Genomic DNA, 24685 nt, shown 5'->3' on the forward strand with positions numbered 1-24685 from the left:
CATAGTTAAGGAAACATGCAGAAGTCAACAACTTAGAAAAACCCAAGATTATTTTGTATAACTGTAACCCTCCCAACAGAGTTCAATATCTCATTACTAGTTAACAATTTTTATATCATCCTAACTTCAAAAGAGTTAAAATATCCATGTAAAAGAAGCTTTAAAAGTAGAACATGTATTAGAATGGAAAGCTAAAATATAGAGAAAGAAGTGTTTTATTAAGTTTTTGAAAAAATTCTCAGCAATTGTCATGGAATATTTTTTTCCCTTAATTGCAAGAGTCCAAATTATTGTTTTACGCATTATATGTAGACTCTAAAAAAAAAAATGTGCTACTCAACCTTACCACTACTAAGTCAATACCATTACAGTGACTAACCTAAGACTAATAAGATTTCTAATAAATATGTATAATGACACATTTTTATTGTTATGGTTGAAGTAAAACCAAACAGTATAGAGCTATTAGAAGAATTAATGGCAGAGTAGCCTAATAACCTAATAATATTTGCTGTATCACATTAATCTTTAGAATAAAACAAAGGAGAAATGTCAAGAGATGTTCCTCTGCATAGCTTTTTCCTGACAATTCACTAAATATAGTTTTACATTTTATGTAATTAAGCCACAGCAACTCATGTAAAACTTTACATCAGCAAATATTTACATCAATAAAAATTTAAGGGCAATGTAGAAAGTCGAAGCAGTCACAAAGAGTACTAATTCTGCATGAATAATCTCAAATTTAATAGGATGAAGCACCTTCCTTGAATACTGAGATTGGGAATGCTCAAGATACACTGAACTGAAAGATAAGTGTATATCAGCTTCTGTCATGAACACATTTTAGAGTTTCAAACTAGCAACAGCTGCACAAAGCACAAAATGTGCAGAAATACATATTTCTAGAATAACTAACACTTAATGTAAAGTTAGTAAACTTTATCCACTTACAGCAACAGGTCATAAATTTTACCCACTAATCATAATACGCAGACACATTTACAAACAAAATATAGTGATGAACCAGACACTTCACTTTTCACTTACAGAACGGTAGTTGAAATAAATAATTTTAGGGTTTTATTACTTAAATTTTCTAGACTTAAAAATAGCCTCTCACTTTCCCTCCTTTAAAAAGTGAAAATCGCTGGACCCATATTCTGACATATGCAATTATTATGAATCCAATATACTTACGAAATGAAAAGCAACAATAATAAAGTATTTATTTTTAAGAGATTAAAAATTTCTTTCCTTGAGAAGAAAGATCCAAAACTAAAATGATCTCATACAATGTACCAAATTTAATGCTCTGTAAGAAAAATGGGAACATAAATGCCTTTTTGACAGTTAAATTGGACCCATTTAGTTCAAAAGAATAGGAGCACACATTGGAACACCTTTAAAAGATTCAGACTGTAAAAAAGCCTTACAATACATCACAGGATCTGACAAGTTATGCTATCAGTGAAAAGATTTTTGCCTTCTATAGACACTAGCACCTCAAGTTCAAAACAGAAGTGTTTTTTCACATAACATTTCCTTTTGTGCTATGAAAGACGTCACACTGGCAAAATGTCTCAGTGCTATTGTTTACACAGGAGAAAAAACAGCTCATTGAGAGAATCTCATCTTAATACTTTTACCTTTCTCATATGTTTTCTTTTCCCTTTTCTCCCACTTTTTTCCTCCTCTTTCTTCTTTAGTTTCTAACTTCTTCATGGGCATCCAGGCTAGTGTCATACCACTACACTAAACCTACTTGAATGCTGCACTGTTTTTCTATAGATACACTGAGGCAGGCTTTGGTTAATGAAGATATTACCTCAAATTTCTACCTATGATGAAAAAGAGAGAATGCACTACTAGCTTAGAAACTGAGACCTAGGCTAAATCTTCCTTGACTAAACATCAGCTTTGAAACAACTTGGGACAACCAAAAGCAGTTTCCAGAAATGCTGTGAGGCTACTTGTTTCACGCGGCGACAGTCATCACTTAGCATGTTATCTACTGTCTAAAGCTACTCTTAATTTGCATTGTTACTGGGATGGATGATATCTCACACAGATGGTTTATCAGTGAGATGGTTTAAAATGGTCTTCTCTCCATACTCAACTGATACAGACTTTTTCAGAGCTGCTGATTCACAATGCGTTCACTAGGGAAGGAAGAAATATAGCAGACCCTCCTGTGGCACTCGGCTTCTAGGCAGGCTGAGAAGGAAGGATGCTGAACTGAAGAAGGGAAGTTTAGCAGATGGTTTGCAAATTATATGGTAGAAGAAATTCTCTTATAGAAGAAATAATCATCAATATGACAGAAGAAAAAACATATGTTCATCCCCTCCAATATCATGTACTTTTGGCTTAACTGGTCAATCCACAGTGGAAAAAAGTTTACATGTAGTAGGAAACAAAGTTTAGCATACTGTTTTTCATTATTTTAAGACTCCAATTAGTAGTTTGCTACATCAAAATTCCATGAAGAATCTACGTTGTGACTAATACACTATTTTTCATTGCCTCTGAGTCAAACTGAGACCTCTAATTCCATGCAGTAGAAACCACTATTCAGATCATCACATCATTACAAATAATGTTAACTCACCATTTATCAGTTGACAACACTCAATCGGAGATGCGGTATGAGAGGAAATAATATATTAAAAATCCCATCTATCAAACAGATGCTTGCTTCTGTTGAAGCATTTTCAGTCACTTCAATCTACTTCAAAATTACTTGCAGATTGAAGATAATTCTATCTAGATCTATAAAGATCTGAAGTACTTCATATATGTTTGCAAGAGTGCCTTTGAAATGGCTTCCAGTTTGAATACTATAGAAACTGGTTCAGAAGTTTGAAATAGTGGTGTTCTGTTTGGAAGTGACTAACAACAATGAAAATAGGAGTAAAATTCTCCCCTGGGCTCCCTTTGAGAGAAGAATAGACCCTATTGTTAAAAATCAAACTGATAAAAGCAATTGTGTACAAGTCAAATTTCCAAGTAACTCTGTGCCTTTAACTGCTACTGATTTCTGTTCTTTCTTTCTGTATACTGCTCCATTACCTCGTTTTAAAGCAGGTTTTCAGTAAAAAAAAATCTCCCAGAGAGACTGGCAACCATTAGGAGATTTAGTTTTGTTAGGGAAGAACAGAAACTGTAAAGATTATTCGGAGATAGTCACTCCAATATATTGATTTGAACTCAATGGCACTTTTATGTACATTTTTTTACTTTTTTTACCTCATTTTGTATTTAATGCAATGCCTTCTTTCAATTTTCTACAAAGGCTGCAGTCCATCGGGGGCTAGAATTAAATCAAAAGCTACTTCCAAAGTGCATGTAACCCCTCTGGATCTTGTCTAGAATAGTAAGTCAGGATTTGACTTGTTGAGGTACTGGTTTTCACAACCTAAAGCTCCAGAAAGCATATGTGAAATGAAAAATGACTTCTTTTTCCAGAGTGAATCCTGTACAATTCCTCAAACTCAAAGATTAAAGAAAGAGTACATATAGCATGAATCCCTGTGACTGTGTTTTGTTTTACAAAGGACCATTGACAATGAAAAACGGGAACATCAAATTTCCCACGTTTTGCTTTAACAAGTTCACGAAGACTTTAGAACGCAATGGGATACGAAAGTACATATAGGGATAGCAAGTTTAGGTTCCACATTAGAAGCAGAATCAGTCCAGCTGGTGTAAAGTGAAAGGCTGACTTTCACAAGTAAAAAGTGGAAGATTACAGACAAACTAGTGGGTGAGTGGGACCACACAGTAAGTATCTGCTCTTTCCTTCGTAGCCTGATACCTCTAAATCTGTGTACTTACAGCAAGAAAGACAATATATATAACCATTTACACTCCTTTTGGAAGGAAAGACTGAGATCAAAACACGTGATACAGAAGGTAGTCAGATCACAATATATTTAAAACAGGTATTGCTGCATTGATAAGTTAATTTTCAAAATGTCTGCAGACTGGATTAAACTGTACATGATGCTAGAGCAATAACATCATGGGTGATACTGAACGGTTAGCTAACTCATCACCCAAAAGAATATTTGTGGGAAATCACAGCCAAGAACAAGGTAAATTTGTAAAAACTGTCAATCAAGAACAGTTACTTATGAAAGTTACTTATGAAAGTTACCATGAAGTTACTCATAAAATTACTGAAGAAAATGTCCCCACTGACTGACCAAAGGAAATAATACTCATTTCATCATCAGAGCTCAGAGACAGGAAAGAAACCACTCCAAAAACTCATACTGCACAAAAATACAATAGTTAGGGTATGGCATGCCATGCATCTGCAATGCTTTTTTTCTTGGTGTTACAGTTTTTTCCTGCTGAAGACAGAACTTTAACAGGTACTGGGTTCCAGGTGAGTTTTGAATCTGTTTTTAGTGAACTGGAACAAGTTAAATAAAGTTGTTTATATGCTATAAATCTACTCTGCCTGAGCTGAAAATGTGTTAGCTAATGGGTTGTTTATGAGTTGCAAATCTGTTCAGTGAGGTGAAAATTTGTCAGATAATGGGTTGTTTATGAATTCTAAATCAATATTCAGTGAGTCGGAACTATGTTAGATAATAGCGTGCGTATGGGTTGTAAATCTGTTTTCAGTGAACTGGAAACATGTTAGATAATGGGTTGTTTCTGGGTAGTAAATCTGTTCTCAGTGAGCTAAAAACATATTAGATAATAGGTTGCCCGAGAGTTGTAAATCTGTTTTTAGTGAACTGAAAACCTGCTTAATAAAGGGCTCTTGATATGTCTTAACTCTGTGTTTAGTGTGCAGAAAAGTTCATGAATGTGTTAGATAGGAGTGGCATATCTGATCTCAGTGAGGCAGAAATCCATCCATCCAGTAATGGATTCTTTATAAGCAAATATACATTCAGTGAATTAAAAGTCTAGGACTATACTATATTGTATGTAATGAACTCTATTTACTCTGTTTGAGTCAAATACTAAGTAAAGGTTTCCATGATTTGTAGATTTAATGAAGTAGAAAGGGGGTATAAGGTTGCTTGAACCACACTAGATACTTCAAAAAAAAAAAGTAAAGTAAAATTAAAACTTGTTACAGATGCATACTAACAAATTTGGAGTAAAAAAATAGAGAAATTAATAACAAGTAGACTAATTTTTAATCCTGCAATGAAACATTACTAATAAAATCTTCCAGCTGGATTTCATTTATTAATTTCTAATCATATAAAGTTGTGATAGAAATCAGAATTTTTAGAATCTTCTGTCTTCCAGTGAGTGGAATCACTGGTGTCAATCAGCCTTACCGCTGCTTTCTCCTTATAGGTATCACTGTTGGTCAAATACTTCCACTATGTTCAGCAGCATCATAAACTGTTTTCTGTTTACAGTGAGAGAAAGCCACGTGCAGACTGTGGAAAGGGAGGACGCATAGTCCAAAAATAGCAGCTGAAAATAAATGACTCAACATAAAGAGAAGGGTTTTAAAATGCATGAAGGAGAATAATAAACTAACATATACTGTGATGTGATATCCTTTTTCATTTACAATGAAAAAACAACTGAAGCTTTTCAAGACAACAAACACCACTGTTCACAAGCACATCCTAGGCATATACAGTATTTTTCTTTTTTTTTTTACAAGGATAGTAACTTTCATCTGACATTCAATTATTCAGACTGCTGACTCTGCTAATGAAAAATGAAATTGGGCGTATTAAGATTACAAGTAGAAACACTTCCTAACAATTTCTTAACACTATAATTCTCAGCTATGCTTTACAGAATGTCTCTAGCTTTCGTACAACCTATTATAAAGTAATGAGGAATACTTTATCGTTCTTTAAAAAGATCCAATTTGTATCTGCATTGGATTTAATCAGTATTTCTTTCTCTTGTCTGTTTTAAATACAAAAATTTCCATTGGCTTTTTTTAATGCCTTCCTCCCACACCAGTGTTAAAATAGTGCTTGTATGTCACCACCTCATATTTCTATGAGACGTCTGTCTCTCTTGTATGGTTAATTTCAGTTTCTCTACCATATCTTGATACAGGTATCGTTAATTCCTCTGAAGTACACACATTAAAAAACTCAAAGGAAAAAAAAAGAAAGGCCTGGTATCATATTTGAGAAAATGCTTTTCTATTCCTTCATGTTAACTGTTTTCATGGCCAGCAATACCCTCCCAGAACCACAGCGCAGAGATACAATTATGCAATGTTAGTTGTAGAACAATATTTTGTCAGTTTGCAGCTGTTTAGCCACTTTCTTTTCTAAAATGCAACACCAAGAGGCAATACGTTCCACACCAAATGCACTTCCAATTTTCCTAATCGCTTTCTTTGGTCTTGTTATTAAACTGTTTGACCCAAACGAACAGCTAAAGATAACAATGTCGTAGGCAACATAATGACATCAGAAATGCAGATGAGAATTATCCAGAACATAATGAGTAAAAGCTATACGCCACTTCAGATATTTTGAGGAAATGTTATTGAAATGAACTGCAGCCTCCCCCAAAAAGCATGTAGTATTCAAAAATGACAAGGAAGAGAAAAAACACTGTATGTAAATCCATTTGATTACTGACTACAAACTAAGGAGGTTTAGTGAATATTTTAGAACAACGGAAACGGAAATGAAAGACATCAGATGTTTTTAGAATTCAGATTTTTGTAGCATAAATTTTTTGATGTTTAGCACCAAGGATGTATTTCAAACACAACTGCATTCAGATTTTCCTTGAATTCTAGTTTTCCCATGATAACTTTTGGCCTACACCTTGTATTAAAGTTAGACTTTGTTGATAAATATTTCAGCTTAGAAGATTCTACTGAGGCGTCAGCTACAAATGCTTTGTGTCTGAAGACTTCGGTGATGATATCTTGATAGCAATGCCAAGCTTCATGTATTCAGAGGCTATAAAAATGTTAAGGTTCGTACAACTCCCCCTACTAGTGTGGTGAATGAAAGCATAGTGAACATGCAGAGCTGCTAATATGTCTCTAAGAGCAAACAGTTTTATAGGTTGGAATTTGCCTACTGTTATCACTGAGCGCAAGTCACTTCTCTTGGGCTCACTACAAGAAGGGCAAATCAACTGGACACACTGAGCAGAGTCCTAATATTTTTTTACTGAGATATGGTTATGTCAGCAGAGGTATAGTATTTTACCCCGCTAAATAGAAATCTAAACAACCAGTAGCTTTGTGGGGCGAGGGAACTTGTTTCTTTTCCAGGCATTGCACAATGATGTTTCATTTGAACAGCAAAGCTCCTTAATTATTACAGTAAAACAAATTAAGTTTCATCACAATCACTTTTGTTTTCTACTAATACGTTTCATGCATCATAAGATTGCTACAAAATAAACCCTTTTGAAGTTGTAATTCTAAAGATAACGTTAAAATGTATCTTACAGGGATATATTGCAACATTTGTGTTACATTCCTAAGTATGGTAAAACTGTATAAAGCAAAAAAATTCCATAAAGTCAAGTGATTATCGATGAAGTTTATTGAAATAAAATATGTATTATAGAAATATTTTTTACTTACTTTCAATTAGCACTTTTCTGTCAGCCCAGTTGTCTTTAATAACTTGTATATTTCCAAAGTGCGCATCGCTGAAGAATATGCGATTCGTACCTCTTCCTTTCAGACTGTAGTCAAAAGCAAGAGCTATCACATTTTTGAAGTACTCTGGATTTTCATATGGCCTTACAGGTGAATTTAAGTTGGTTTCATCTGAAAGATGTATACTTTTTAAGATTGTCCTTCCTGAGTACAACAGGTAACCTTCGTGTCTCAAGCAAGTAATTCCATCTTCTGCAAGATACCCGTGTGCACAAGCACACATTCTCTGGGCATTTCCCCGATAAAGGCAAAGTTGATGACATCCACCATTATTCTTAGCACAAACATTAGTACCTGTAAAGAAACCCAAACAAACTATCTTTTATAATACTACACTTAGCTAACTTAAATCAAAATGTAATTTTATGTATTCTAAGAATTCTTCTCTTAAAACTGTTTCTACAATATTCGCAACTAAAACAAAGGCCAAAATAGTAAAGAGTGCAAGGCAATTTGTAAGACCAAGACAATTTTAAAGAACAGCACTAATGAGCAAATACAAGCAGCGCCCTTTCCAATTGACAAGAATATATACTTTATTAACACAAAATTATAAAATAGGTTATTTCTCCATAATTAACTGAAGACTTAGAGACCATTTCAAGTGCTTTGAAAGTTGTTTTGGGTTTTTTTTGTTTGGTTGGTTGGTTTTTTTTTAAACACCTGTTAGCGGCAAAAAGTCAAATTTAGATATCATGAGAATATGGTACTGGTTTTAGGCAACTTCTGACAAAATGAAAACATATATCTCAACAGGTACAAACTTGTGTCAACTGACTCCCTTGTTTTTAATATTTTTTTTTAACATTTTGTTCTAATTTGCTTTAAAACCCAGCTTTAAAACTTTGCTCCCTGATAAATGCATACCATTAAGAAATCATCATCAAATTAGTAACTTAAATGACTTAAACTGAACTTGTTGCAAGCAACATTTAAAATTACTGTAAATGTCAATAATTAGGAGTTATTTTCCTTTGTCTTTTTTTGACTAGGTATGAATTACTATTATAGTTAGTTTCGATAATTTAGTTTCTGAGAGCAGTTTCTGGATAAGAACTCAGGTCTTTCAATAGAGACATTTCCCCATTTCTGAAAGTTTACACAGGTGAAGGAAAAGAAAACCATTTAAAAAGACTATTTTGAGGTAGAACACCACAATAATTGTTGAGGAATATGTAGTGTCTGAAAGTACTGTTGATTGTCTTCTCTAACTTCTACATTTCAAGTGAAGATACTTTTAAGAAAAAAATATTGGGATATGAGAATTAACTTGCTCTTAAAATTAGAAATGCTGACTTTTGTGTTCCTAGGCAAAACTACAAGACGTTTTTTTCTTTTGACAGACTCTTTAAAGTTTTATTAGGCTAGAAAAGTTAATATCTGTTTGGAAGGATGAGAGGTTGAGAACAGAAAAGAAGAGAGAGCCTTAAACTTCTGAAATCTCTCTTTGAAAACTTGAGTGCTTCCACAGTTCATCAGCTGTCAATAGCTTTAAAAATGGCCAGTTCTGAAATGAGTATAGTTAAGGCAAATCTTTGCATCCATGTAAAATACACTGAAGGATAGGAATCCAGTTATGAATCACAACTGCAATTGCACTTTCTGACTATCTCGTCAGAAAGGGTAAAACAGGTGTTTGAAAAAAAAACATTAAACACAATCAGCACAGGCTGTGGTTTTGCTTTTGTTTTGGTTGGGGTTCTTTTTTTTTTGTTTGGGGTTTTTGTTTGTTTGTTTGCTTTCTTGTTTTAATAATAGAAGGTCAGGAAGCAGGCTAATTACATCTAATTACAATTTTTTTTTTTAAACAGTACTAACTACTTCTAGTTCAATGAACTTAAAAAATATATATAGAATAATGTGATATAGAAAAACATTCCAAAAACATTTTTCACCTGCTTTTTCCCTTTTGTCCTCCTGGCTCACTGACAGCCCCTCCCAAAGACATTAACCATTTGTTCCCTAGTAAAATTTGAAAAATGTATTAAAAAATCATTCAGTTATGTTTTGCAAGCTAACATCAAAAGATTTTAAGCCTTAGTAACCATTCCTCCTATTTCTAATGTGATCAAGTCTTTAAAGCTATCAAGAAAAAATATTACACATAAAGAAGCTTTTTAATCCAATTGTTCTATTTTCCTAACTCTATAATATAAAGCAGCTCTTCCAAGCAAGCAGACATTAACTATTTCTAGCCTAGTTAAAAGAAACAGTATTTTTTTGTGTGGATTTAATTTTTCTCCACAAAACATGAAGTACACAGTACTCTGAAATTACATGCAGAAATTCTTAGTAAAACTAATATGCACATGTTTGCAAGCTATTTTTTTTCCTGAACTAATTAAATTCCCTTGGAAAAAAAAAAAACAAAAAACAACCTACAGTTTTCCTTAGTAATTGTTAAATATGCTTTCTTTCAAAATGCAGATTAATTTTACACACCATATTTAATGTAGTTATTTAGGAAAGTTGTATATAAAAGAAACAGGATCTTCAGGTATGTAATGCTGTGACAAAAGCAACTTTTGAGACCTACCAACACCAGAGGTATATTACAGTAACCTTTTTTTTCTTTTAGTTTTCTGAATACATTTATAGAAAATTTTGCCTGGCTGGCCTGGTAGCAGTTTTTTTCTGAGGAAATCAGCATCATTTTTTTGTAGATTTGTATCCACCTTTCAGAACCAGAACTTTAGGAGGAAAAAGTTAGCTAAAAGCAAGATTATTCTTAGTCAGGTAGTTGAGAATAAAATTTAACCATTGGTATCATAAATCACTGAGAGTATATGCTAAATTTTGTCTCTTGAGTTTGCTAAACAAATTGAAAACAAACAAAATTCACATTTAGAAGGTCACTTCCAATTCCAAAAAAAAATCCCCTAAGACTCAAATTGAAGTAATTTCAGGAAATAAATATTTGAGACAGAGGCTGGGAAATTGTAGCTGTGAAAGAATCCATTGCTTGTTTTCCAGTAGAAAACTGAGAATGCCTGAGGTTACTGCTCTATAAAGCACACTTAAGGCGTCTCTCATTCTTAAGACTAGGGTTTGTTTAGGGAAAAAAAAACCAAAAGAAAAACAACCAAAAACCACCAAACCTGGAATGATAGGAAGTGTTTTAGTTTTAGATTTTCTCGTTAAAACACTCAGGAGAATTTAAATAGAATTTGTACTTTATGATTTCTTTAGTATGTTAATTTTATTTAAAAAAAATACTTCAAGAGTAAAAAATGGAGATAAAAATCAGTGATCACTTAACTTTTGGTATGCTTTAATATACATAAAAAGCAGCAGGTGATATTGAAACAATTAATAGCATCCTTAAGAACAGCCAACCTTTCTCTCGTGCTCTATTAAAGACTTTCACTTCCTTCAGGTTTATTCCAAGGCCAGTCCTCATGGTCACAGCATCCGTGGCCTCATTCTTGTGGCCTCTTCTAATAGAGCCATTTGCATGTGCTCTGCCAAAAAAGTTGAAGATGTCTCATCAACAATCCTCAACTAATTTACACCAAACAAATGACTGAAGGGCAGTGGAAAGTTCACCTAACAGAAGGTGGAGAAACCTGTTCTCATCTACGACACCGATATGCTTTAGCTTTCAGCTTCAGAAATGCCCTTTCTTTGCAAATTGCATAGCTTTCTGTGATCCATTTTGTGACCTCGCTAAGGAATGGCTAATCCTACAAAGGTGAAGCACCTGGCACTGGAATAACATTTTGAGACTCGAATACTTATGAAAAATAAATTACCTGTCAGACCAGTAGATGTAAGCTCCAAACACCGCGACTGAAAACATATCCACATTGCTCCCTGACAGCACAATCTCCCGATTCCCTCCACTCTCAAGGTCAATTCTTTCTATCTTGTCGGTACGAGCATCACACCAATATAATTTATTTTCCTAAAGATTAATTTTAAAGGAAACATCAACAGTCTTGTCCAAGTATTTAATTAAGATTTATTAAGATTACATCAAAGTGGAAGACCAGCTGGCTTTATTGAAACATAAAATATACTGTACATTTTAATATATACTAGAAGACATAGAAACCAACCTCATAGTCGATGGAAATCCCATTAGGCCATGCAATCCCCATGCTCACAAGCACAACCTTCTCAGACCCATCTAAATGTGCCTTGCCTATGCAAGGGCTCTGTCCCCACTCTGTCCAAAATAAATACCTAAAATGGTGAAGAGATAACCAATTAAGAGTCACATTTTTCAACTCTTACTTTGATGCTAATACTGTACTTCAATTGCAAATAAAATGCAAATAAGTATTTTTAAAAAAAACACAATAAGGCTCATATCTCTAAATAATTCTGAAAGATCAAATGTATCGTAGTACTTGTTTCATAGAACAACATTGAGAGAGTTTTTTGCAAATTATATATATATATATATATATATGAAGTCATTCTTAACAACTGTAATCAATCAGTCAACATGCAATTCTATCCCTTAAAGAATTAATCTTTATTCTTGGGAAAATAAAAGCAAATTAGAAAAAAAAAATAATAGAACATAAGCTCTCAAATCTAATTACTAACCAATGTGATAATACAAGAAATGCATCTCTAACTTAGAAATACCTTAAATATGAGGAGCACTCTGTGAAAGGGTAAAGAGATTTTGCTTAGGAAGGACATATTTTGCCTATTCTTGCTAACGCTCATGGCAAGAATCTGCATCTTACTTATCTCATCTTATAGTACTGTATATACTTACTGGCACAGTAGAAACACAAAATAGCGTAAGACAATAGGTCAAGCTTCTGCCTTGACCTCCTATTTCTCAATCTGTTGCTTCAGGTATAGTAAAATGAGGTCAGATAACTTCTACAGAAGATTTCCTTTACTGAACAGTACCATATAGAATAGTTTTAAGTAAATGTCTGTGTCTACCAGTCTTTATGTATATTTCTGTCAAAGAATATTATACAGATATATATATTCTTAGCAAGGATTCTTGTTATGAGATAACATAATTGAGGTCTAGCATATTACTAATCACCTGAAGAGAAGCATTTTCATAACAAATGTTCATAAGCACACATAAAACGTTTAGTAGGCTGTTCACTTTTGTGTACAGAACATACAAAACCATTCTTCATTGTTTTTTCTCTGTGTGGAATGTAGGTATTACTGTTTTCTTAAACACTATGAAAGTCTTCCATGCATTACTAACCAGTTCAAGGCCCAAGTAAGGTGTTATCACCATACCTATCTGCTGTTAAATAGCTGTATTTGATCAGATGACTGCAGATACGTGAAATGCAGAGGGATATGAATGGGACAGGGGAGAACAAATACGGATCTTACAATTAGGTCATCAAATTTAGATTCTGAAACAACGTCCACCTTACTTTGGCTCCAATTGTAGCACTTTCTGGCTACAACAAAACCAAACTTGTTCTCACACGTCTTGACACAATAAACAGTAATATGAATCCTAACTATAAAACTTTTACTACATTAGGAAATTGAACTGCTACATTAGCTAAATTAAAAATATTGTTTAGAATGTTAAAATAGACAACATTAACCAGCTGTATGCCAACAATCACTGCTTAAGTTTAATAAAACTTTGACCAGATTAGCAATTCTAAATAGAACTAAACTTGCTTTAGGGCCTCTGGTCACAGGGACTTCCTTTAATCAGGACATCAACAAACGTTGACTACAGAAAGACAGGCATTCAGTATATTTTAATTAAATATTCTGTGCTCTTTCCTTAGACTAGTTACTTTGAGGAAAAGATTAAATTAAAAACCATAATTAGCAGATTAAATCAATCTAGAATCCTCCCAACAAAATCCTGCATCGCTGCCAAAAATATAAGATAAGTTACTTAAAACTCTCTTAGAGCACTAATGACTCTGAATATATTGATAAATAAACTACTAACTACTATAGGAAAACTTTATCTTTCTATATCTTCTCAAGAGGTCTGGGAAGTACCATCTAAAATATTTGTTTCCTGGACCCTTGTAGGGAGCAATACGCTACTGCCACATTTGATGTACCTACTGCAATGCTAGAATGACCATGACTCAACTTCATTTGGAACTATCCTATTTGCATTTTAAATAGCTGACATGGAGATGCAAGTGGCAGAAACATGACGCTGGCCAAGAATTAACTTTCAAAAAAACTTATGAAAAAGATCAAATCAGAGTTTAAACATCCCCCCCATCCCAAGCCCTAAACACAAATCTGAAAAAATCTTCAAAAAAAGATCTGAAAAATCTTCAAAATCTGAAAATTATTTCAGTATGAGCTTAACTGTCACAATTCTGAGCTTTATCAGAAAACTATTATTTAACTGGGGTGGGGTACTCGATGAGGGACAAAGACATTCCTTTGTAGTTCTACACATTAACTTTTTCCTTAGTAACAATAAATAACGTTGCCAGCCAGCTGAATGCTGGCTGCTTCACATCCTGGTATAACTGGCAGATTGAATGAGATCTAATAACCGCTATTTTCCTCTCCATTCTTACAGCTGTCAACTCAAGCTTCAAGAGAAATGAAGAATGTGAAGTCAGGGCAAGGGGAGGGAAGAATACCTTTGAAAGTTTTGCCTCATAAAGAGAAAGAGATGACAATAATGCAGAGGGTGAAAAGGCCTTTATCTTCCCACAGAAAGGCATACCTGCACTCCACTAGCAAAACATTGCTATCCTTTTCCTGAAGAAACTTTGATTGGAGACATCTCATTTTGCGGCACAGTATTAAAAAAAAGAGATGAAGCTCACCTACCTCCACAGAAGACAGAGACAAGTAAAACAATTACTAACTTGGAGCTCTCTTACCCTATCCTTTCTTAAGTATTCTAAACATAACCAAAAAACAATTATAAAATTCATCAGGATCAAAACATTCAAGGAATGTTCCACAATAGAACTAATTCCTACATTTAACACTTCAGTTCTTTACTGTTTTTTGTTACAACTGTAATAATTTAAACTCTGTGAAGGTACATTTTACCCATGTTTTATTAATATCTGCTTTTTGGTGGCATTACACTGTTCTATTTTAAGACCAAAGAAGACGGTTCAGTGGCAACTCTAAATATCCATTAACTTAACAGCAGGAATTGTTTCTTTCCAAAGAATCTTGTTAAAATTGTCAGCTATTAATCCATCTCCTTATGCGAATACTTTTTATTTCAGTAAAATAAAATCATGAACTGTTGAATCAGAAAGCATCATGTGGAAATATTGTCATTAAAATAAAAAAAAATCCACACTTTAACAAAAAGGCAACTTTTCTATCAATAGCAGTATTAAATATTATACTGTCAAGGGTTCTGCATTTACTCTTCCCTACAGCAACTGTCAAACACTGGATCTCAGACACAATAAATCTTCCCTCTCCAAACGCTGCAGGAGACTTAATTACACTTTTTACTCATTCTAGTTGAAAAGAATAGATTTTATGTATATAATTAATATTATTTTAATATCTAGGTATTCTCCAGAAAAACTGCATTTTCTGCACTTAGTCCTTATAGACTTGACAGGGGCTTTCTGTTTATTTTGACGTAAGTAAGTGGTGAAAACTTATTTGTATATGCAAACAGCAAATACATTATATACATATTGAGGAAAATAACACTGTAAATTAACTATTATTTTGAGTAACATCGATCGACCCTTCTGTTCAGAAGAATTTTATCAATATATACTTACCTTCTTTTTTTTTTTTTTCTTTTTTTTTTTTTTCCTCCTTCCCCAACAGAAGAGCACAACTATTCTGGTACATTAAAGACAAAACTGTAGTAATTAATTCAGCCAGACCCTCACTAAGATCTGGAGAAGATCCTGTTCTGAAGAACAGCATTAATCTTAAACTGTTAGTAGATACTGCCAAGCAACCAGTGGTGCCATAATAGCTATTACATTATGCAGAAAATAAAACCAGTTATTGCTTTCACCTTCATTCTTAAATACATTAAGTTGGAATGCTCTAGCCTGGAAAATACACAGATCACTATGCCTAAATTTTCACAGAAGAAATCACGGCAAAGGTCCAAATAGCATTTTGCATCACTGATATCAATCTGGCCTCAGTGAGAAGGCAGAATTCTTCATTACTATGGCTGCAAACTCCTCTGAGAACAGAGAATGCTTTCCTGAAAATAGTGAGATACTGATTTTATTGAATCTGGGAAAAATGAGCTGCAGTGCTACCTCTGGCTTTGGGGGCAGGTAGTTTATCAAATATTTCTTTAGGATTTTGATATACACCATTCAGCGTTTCCGTTTTAGCAGGGTAAGTGTAGCAGTTAAATTCACTGAGTCTTGCTTACATGCCTTTTCCTTAGAAAGCACATTTCATATTCCCATGAAAAAAAAGATGGGAATTCTTTGCAGAATTCACTGCTTCTGTTTCAGTTCCAATAGATTTGGAGCTGGGAGAGCACAGAATGTTTTCCATTTCTGTTAATGTTGCCGTGTAACTCCTACCCTCAACAAACACATGAATACAGATGTCATTTTTGACAACCCTTACTCTCCTACCCATAAGTTTAATCTCAAATTACTTTCAGGTACTGCGGGGAATCTGCTTGGTTTCTGTAGTGGGACGTTACATGATAACAGAATTTGTAACTACCAAGGATTACACAGTTCTATGATTTCATCATGATGTTGAGGTCTTAATTAAATAATGTGACTTCCTTGGATTTGCTGGAAACTTAAGAAGAGATTTAAGCATGCTTCCAAGCAACGTCTAAATTTCAGTTGAAATGGTTGTCTTAGAAAATGAAAACTGTTTTGCAAAGGAAGTACAGTATGTCACGTATGCAGAGACCAATGAAAAAACTCAGCGTATGACAAGAATAACATTTCCTTCTATCTATGCTTAGTTAAAGTGCAAGAGTTTCCAAACAATCTTTTGGGGGTTTATTAAATTAGAATTATTATTAGAATTATTATTAGAATGAAGGCCTCTATTTACTAAGATAAGAGCTTCAGTGCTGGCATGCAAACTCTACAAGAAATGTAAGTAGCCATGGTCATGTTACCCTTTCTCGGGGTGAACCGCAATAGATCTTGGCTGGTCCAAACCCTGGGATATAATTACATATCGGAATGAGCCGTTGAGCCTGGCAACTTCAATTAAGTTGAAGCCATGATCCGTCCAATATATGTTACCTAGGAAAAATACCTTGAAGTTACTGGAAAAAGAAAAGACTGCTTTAAAAGTGTATAAGGTTTAATTGCATAAGTTAGTTAGGACCAGAAACTAACTGCTGTATTTTAATTTATAAGTAACTTACATTTGTCAATTCTAGTCCTAGTCTACCTTTCATTTTGAAGCATAAACTTGTATTTGTGGTTGTCATCATCAGGACTGCCCATCTAAGAAATAACATGCAAGATATTTAAATATTTTTTCTATCTGTAGTAAAACTGCAAAAACAGTAGTGCTATCTTCAAAGAAAAATGTCTACACATTTGGAATATTAGAAATAAGAGCTGAAACCAAACCAAGTATTTTAGTCTTGAGATGAAGATGCAAGATGCATTGTCAGAAATCATGACAATTCCTGAAGTGGGTCAAGACCTACCTGCTATCCAGTCCACTGCAATGCCTTCAACTCTTCCCAAGCCATTTGTAATGATGTCTTCTTTCCATGTTTGGTCTCGTTTAGATCTGCTAATTTTGTTAAAACCCATGTCGGTCCAATAGACCGTGTCATTCCCTATAAAATACATGGCAATGATTCTTAGATTAATTCAGTTACTTTGGTACTGTTACCTATAACTAAAACCTGCAAATATAACTTAATTAATATGCCTCAGAGTAAACAGAAAAGTGGTATCAAAGCTATCATCTTTAATTCCTCATTCTCTTCCCACTTTTTTTTTTATTTTATCTAAAATAACTAAACAAGAATTCTAGGTTTTCTACCAGTTTAGTGGTGCACATATACCACTATAGGGCCACAACAGATAGGAACTACTACTGCTATTAAAAATCACAACAAATACATTGTCTATTCCCCCGCCCCCCCCAATGGCATAAACATTTGAAAATCATTATTTTGTTTATTAAATCACCATTCCAAAACATTTAGGAGTCTGAAAAATTACAACGTAAAACTGTCTATACAGTCTTATCCTTCAACAATCACACAGACTGAATTTTGGCAGTATAAAAAAGATTAACTAGAAAAAAAAAAAGCGTGACAGTTGAGAGTGATACAGTGTTAAAATAATAAAAAAGGATCTCTATCCATAATTCATATTTTATTGTTAATGTCCTAACAAGCTTTCATTAAGAGTATTTGTTGGTGTTTTAAGGCATTTCAGCTGTCTTCCCTGTCCTTGCGCTGCAGTTGGCTTCCATAAGGCAGAAGAGAGGGACCACTACACAGTCTTAGAGTATAAACCTATTTCTGATGACTACTTAAACTCATTAGCCAGGCTGAGACTTTGGAATGGCCAAAGCACAGACATGCACTCCTCTCTGTTGCGAAAATGCACCCTTGATAAGAGATGGGGCAAAAAGTACAATGAGGTCCCTCAAGCAGAATTCTCTGCATTTCCACTGACATAACTCTGAGTTGACAGCACAGACGTGCTGCAGCCCACATTCTTGTTTTAAAGTCATCAGATGGGGACCTCCTCAGTGAGCTATTTAATCTAGGAAAGCCACTGCTCAGAGATAAATAAAATTTGTTCCTTCTTTATTTTTTCATAGCTTCTGCACCTCCTTTTAATTCCATGTATATAGCACAAATGACTTTGTAGCGCTGCTTCCTTAAAATTGTGTCAAACAACTGAGTTACATGGATTTGCTTGCAGAAAATAACATTAAAGAGATAAAATAAATTTAAAATGCAATATTTCTCCTTAAAATATATCATTACACACAAATACCATTGAAAGTCTATCTAAATTACTAACTTGCTTTCTGTAAAATGCAGTATTTTATGGCACAACTTCGTTTTGTTAGTGATCAACATTTTTCCTTAACACATAATACACTTGAACTGAATATAAACTGGTAGAAAGCAACTAGTGGTTATGCACATGTACAAAAAAGAATAGTGAGGCCATACAAAATTATGGAGATATGTAACAATACTTCCCAATAATAAAGGAAAGCATATTTTCAAAGTTAAAGGAAATATTACTTTAGCATCAGTCCAATTGTTTCTGTAGAATGGCTAGAATTTTGAAGCAAAATGTATCTGTTAAAAGAAACCAAACCAAACCATGTAAGTAGTTTCAGGACTGGAACTTATTCAGAGAAACTCAAGTAGTATTTGTCATGTTACAAGTTCACAAAGTACATGCAGTTCACTGCTTCTATAAAGTATCCTTAAAACTAAATGCTAACAGCTCAAGTATGCAAAGATAATAATTAGCCAACCATATTATACCTCAGTTAACACATCATTTCCTTAAAAATCTCATATTCTTTTACAGTCCTACACCTTACTTGCCTATATTTTGTACCCTTAATTAAATCTTCATTAAAAATAGCTATAAAATGCAAGGACTATGACATTTTGACATAATTGTTCAAAGAGGCTCCAAGGTGGGGGTGGGAATTTTTTTTTTCCTTGAAGTACCAGTAAAGGTTATTCATTCACAGCAGTGCAAAATTTCTTAGTCGCTATGTTCTATACTTTACGTGGAAGAATATTTTTTTGATTTTTCAGGTACTTCATGACAGCTTCAGAAAAATAAAAAACAACCTATACACTTTTGCTGTACGGTGTGAAAATATCCAAGGAATTATTTTTCATCAAACTAATAAAGATCCCCAGGGGTCTCAAGTACAGATAATACTACAGCATATGCTGAGTTTCAGTTTGCACTTGGAAGCAGATGGTATGATAGAAATTATAAACCCCTCTCATTTTATGGAGACTGCAATTTTATGGGCTGCTTTCTGTTAATAATAAAAATGCTCTGTATCTCAGTAAAACAAAGAGTCACATTGTCAGTGCAGAAAAAGACAACTCTCTGGAGCAGACAGCTCTCCATGGGAAAGGTTAAGATTTGGGGCTTTCTGCGTAGAGTCGTCCTAGACCCTTCTCAGCTGAACTCAACCACTGAAGACCCACGTCATGAAGACCAAGCTAACAGGAATTCAGATAAAGCAACTGCCCTTTATATTGTTGTAGCCTGTTCACTTATAAAAATGGTTGATGTTTTCACAGATCTGTTCCCAATGTTGTCTCTGTCCCATTGCACCATTAATCTTATAAATGCACAACCTTGTATTTTCCCAGTTTCTCTGAAAAGTAACAAACAGTGAGACAAAAACTCCTTTCAGCATCTGGTTCCTGAAGTCAGCTCTGACTTCGAACAGATGGAAAGAAGACCTATACTCAGTTCAGAGCCTTCAGTATCTGTTTACCTTTTCTGTGGCTGAAATGTGAAGAGAAGACAGTTATTACCTGGAAACAACAGTCACCACAAAATGGGAAACAACTGTCTGCAACTTTACACAGCTTCTACAAGCATTTTGCTTAGTGGTGAGAATTAGTTACCAGGATCTTACAATGACTTCTACAGTCCACAAGCAGCTTATCAGCAAGCAGTGAAACTTAATTCCACTTAATGCATCAGTATTAAATAAAACCCTGTAACTCAAAATTCAGCGTACAAAGAATGCACTGAATATTACCCCTTTCATCGAGCATTGCCAGCTGAGTCTGTAAATGTTCAAAATGCTTATTTTAACAAAGAGGGTAAAATGTATTCACCTCTGAACTATACATACCTGTATGTACACCACAGATACAAATGTCTGGATGCACAATGATAGTGTAAGTATTTATTTTATGTAGAAGCAAATAGGAAAGTAAAAGTGGGACAGAAAACGGTGACAAAATTATGGAAAAATATGTGATAGAACACCCTTTGGTTCCCAGCTCCCGGTAAGTTCAACAAAACTCAATGAGGGACTGGGAAGATTCTGCTTTTCACATAGGCAAAATCTTGCAAATCTTATGCTATTCTGAGATGAATACCTGCAGAACAGAAAAGGGCTTAGCAATAACACTATGGTATTTCAAAATTATCAACAACTTTAACAATTACTCCACCTTTATGGAGGCTTTTCAGCACAAATAAAAACTTTCACGTAACTACTCTGCATTGTTGTACTTTAAAAAGACAGAAATGCTACTACTAGTTAAGTGGTTTGTGCCCTCTAGTCAGTAGGAGTTAAGATAGTGTTCCCTGATAAACAGGATCACTTTCTTGGATATACAGTACCACCCACCAATTTGAAGACCATCATTCTGCAAATTAACATGACCTAATTCATTCAATATTAGAATGCCCTTGAAGTCTCAAATACAGTAGTGTTTCTCTGCGATGCAGATTCTTCTTGAACCAGATCAAGTTAAAGTACAGAGTACCTCCCACCACATAAAATAATGGCTTCAAAAAACTCAAACCTGATACTAAGGTAAAAGATATGGTGAGCTTCCTGGAATACTATCAAGAGGAAAATAACAATGGGTATTTGCCTGACATGCTGTGAAGAAGTCTTCAGCAGCAGGGAAGAATCAATGCCATTGTATTTAAAAATACAGAAATGAAAGGCTACTAGGATCACACTCAGTTTTATAAACCTATGTCTTAAATAACACTGGTAACTCCACTCCTGAGCGACCTCTAAAAAAGTCCAAAGGTCAAAACTACTCTTGTAGTTCTTTCATGAGAATTATCAATACATAGGGAGTAAAACAGGTAAATTTATTTTCTAGCTCTTTCCTGTCTGCAAAACATGCTATCTTAACTATGATACACTATAGTACTAGCATATGCTGATGTACTTTAGCCACTTCATGTGCTTACAGAACCATTTAAGTTGGAAAAGACCTTTAAGATCCTTGAGTCCAACCGTTAACCTAACTGCCAAGTTCGCCAACTACACTATGTCCCTAAGCACCACATCTACATGGCTTTTAAGTACCTCCAAGTATGGTGACTCAAACACTTCCCTGGGCAGCCTGTTCCAATGCTTGAGAACCCTTTTGGTGAAGTAATATTTCCTAATATCTAGCCTAAATATCCCTGGCACAACTGGAGGCAATTTCCTCCTATTTTATCACTTACTACTTGGGAGCAGAGACCAACACCTGCCTCACTACTAACTCCTTTCAGGTAAGCATAGAGGCCAATAAGGTCTCCCCTCAGCCTCCTTTTCTCCATACTAAAATACTAAACATCACAGAGAGGAGATGTGAATTTGGGAATGCTTCACAATTAAGAATGAAATCCAAGCAATAGTCACTAAATGAATAAAGCCAAGAGCAAATCTGAAAGTACCTCCACTTGCTTTCTGAATCATATTTGACAAACAAAAGTTATAGTAATGAATTCAGAAAATTCAAAGTAAGGTACGAAAATGAGAAAAAAAAAATTGGTTTTTAAGCTGAAATGCAGTTGAAAGTTTTAGTGTAATGTTTTATAACACTGTATCCCCTTGTGGCTTCATTGCTACAGAAGATTTACATTCATGTTTAGCAATGCATTTGTCACTGTCATTCACAGTCAAGTCCCCTGGGCTGTAACTGATCATCACATAAACTGGTGAACCCCATTCTATTTCATCTTTCTTGAAATCTCATTTTTTGGAAAGGTAAAATTTGTACATGCATCTTATTCTTCCAAAATATTAATCTGATATTGACTTATAAAGTCTAAACAAAACTCTCTAAAATAGAAGCTAGCATATTCTATAAGTAGACTATACTAAAAGAAATAAATAATTAAATATCCCAAAACCAAAAAAAACCACAAGATGCAAAATCCTGAATAAAACCCTAGAACTAGTATTTCATAATGAAAATGTAAAAATTCTGATTTCTCCATTACACATCATAATTTTATAAAGCTTGCAAGGCTTGAATTAAAAAAAAAAAGTATTTTTTAAGCCAATGTTACTATAACAAAAAATATAATCTGTGGAAAATCCAGATGCATTGACTTAGTACTCTCTGTCACGAACATGCATAGCTACTACTTCTCTAACATCCTGTACCTCTCCAGGAATAGATGAAATCAGCAGTATCATAGCCTTTCAGATCTAAGATATGTGTATAAAGCTATTGGCTTTTAAGTGATTTTTATGTCTCAGTGGACTGTTACTGAACTACACCTATGATATAATGAAAGCTCTGTACATCCGCCGTCACTCAGTTAAAAGCAAAATATACAAGTGTGAGGGCACTGTAAAATGTTGAGTGAATTTTGCTAGGCAGAAGAGAGGTGCAAGAGCATCAGTGAAGAAAGCAGGCCAAACAAAAAGAAGATTTTAATGAATTTAATTCGTAACATGTTGATACAAGATCAGTGACATTTATGCGATGAAGCAGCCAAACACAATAAGTAGAACGTGGGCTGTTTTTAATATGAAGGCATGTATTATATATATACTTATATTTATTTCAAAATGAAAAACAATGGAGTATGAAAAAATAATTGTATGTGTCAGGAAGCCAATGTCCATATACAAGTATATATGTAACATAGCTTAAAAAAAAATATCTCTGAACTGCTCATTTGTAAACTCCATGGGTAGCAAAAACCATCTGATAAGAAAATCAGTTTAGAAGGAAGTCTAACCAAAGGCTTCATGGGTTAAAAATATGGAGATACACGATACTTTCTGGTCACTACTTGGTCAGAGATTTCTTATTTTCTGTAAATGCATACTGAAGAAATTCAGAGACATTTTAGTAACAGTGGGAAATGTATCCAATTGCTTTTCAGAATCTGATCCTTAATTTCTTTCCACCTTTTCCCAAACGCATGCAAAGCAGAAACATCCTTATTTAACAGGAGGGTTGTGAGGCTATCAGAACTAAAAACTGTTTCCTATATATATACTGCTGTAGAAAGGCATGTAGTGTACTTAAGACAAACGTCTCTTCTTCAGGCTGTTAGAGCACCTACTCCTGAAAGCAAGAAATGGATACAGGGTGGGCTCACACGCTGCAGTGAAGTGGCTGAGCATTAGTGGACAGAAAGAAAACTATCCCACTCAGCTGTCAAAACGACCTGCTAGGTACAATACATAGAAGAAAAAATATCATGACAGGAACAAGCTTTATTTCTATGAGAAACAAACTAATGAAAACTGCTTTCTTACAGATTTATGACTGCTTTCTGTAAAACTATCCGTTTCTTACTCAAGTTCTCAGTAATGCCTTCACTGAAAAACAGCAGATAGTGCTGCTAATGCAATCTGCAGATACATAATCCATTTTTCTATTCACTGTAAATAATAAATAGCTAGAGCTTAACACTGTAACATCAATCAACTTCCAATTCCTTTACATAGAGTTGTAAGTACTTAGCAGTTCTGAAAACTGTGGGTTTATTTCATTTATAAGTATAGTATACAATATTTATCATACGTACGCAATGAACTATACATAACATTTACCTGCATGGAAGTCTATGCCCACGGCAAATGAAGTTCCAGATATAGGCATCAAAGCATCCATTTTATCATTTGGATCAAGGGGAATTCCTCTAATTCCTTCATGAACAGAATACATAAGAAATGACTCGATACCTAGAGGAAAAATAAAATCACCAATGAGAGCAAAGTGGGGACTTTTCTAGTTAACAAGACTTGAGGAATTAACAGGCACTAGACAAAGTTTTCCAATACTGCGGCATATTTGTTTTTAATGACAACCCCATCTCTGAAAAAACGTTCCTGGATTATTATGGTGTATTACTAATCAAAGTCTTACAAAGAAGAGGGAATTGCTGTCCTCTTCAAGCATTACCTTGTAGCTAAGTAATTAGCAGTTATAAACATGAAAACTTGAACAAAAATTTTTTTGAATTATATGAAATTTATTAATATTTTCAGTGCACATCTGCACTTTCTGTACGTATTCAGCAAGAGACAATTTTAAAGAACTTGTGGGAAGCACGACTCAAGACTGCAAATTGTCTTTTGAGGCATGGGATTCATCTCACCTCACTTAGTCATGCACACATATTTTACAGATGATAGAGAGGAATACATAGTTTTAGTGAATAA

The 24685-nt window shown here is 34.2% G+C and overlaps 1 protein-coding gene across 1 annotated transcript in view; it reads right to left on the reverse strand.

Annotated features, from left to right (window-relative positions):
* Window positions 1–24685, reverse strand: part of LRP1B (LDL receptor related protein 1B) — a 699724-nt gene that overhangs the window by 142794 nt on the left and 532245 nt on the right. Inside the window, exons 35-41 of the mRNA XM_069861579.1 lie at window positions 24074–24205; window positions 17220–17354; window positions 16674–16803; window positions 11698–11824; window positions 11392–11543; window positions 10976–11100; window positions 7562–7933 (exon numbers count right to left, since the gene is read on the reverse strand). Coding sequence (XP_069717680.1) covers window positions 7562–7933; window positions 10976–11100; window positions 11392–11543; window positions 11698–11824; window positions 16674–16803; window positions 17220–17354; window positions 24074–24205 — 1173 coding nt within the window. The remainder of the gene's footprint in view (window positions 1–7561; window positions 7934–10975; window positions 11101–11391; window positions 11544–11697; window positions 11825–16673; window positions 16804–17219; window positions 17355–24073; window positions 24206–24685) is intronic.

This window comes from Phaenicophaeus curvirostris, chromosome 7, assembly GCF_032191515.1.
Source record: "Phaenicophaeus curvirostris isolate KB17595 chromosome 7, BPBGC_Pcur_1.0, whole genome shotgun sequence".
NCBI classification, from domain to species: Eukaryota; Metazoa; Chordata; class Aves; order Cuculiformes; family Cuculidae; genus Phaenicophaeus; species Phaenicophaeus curvirostris.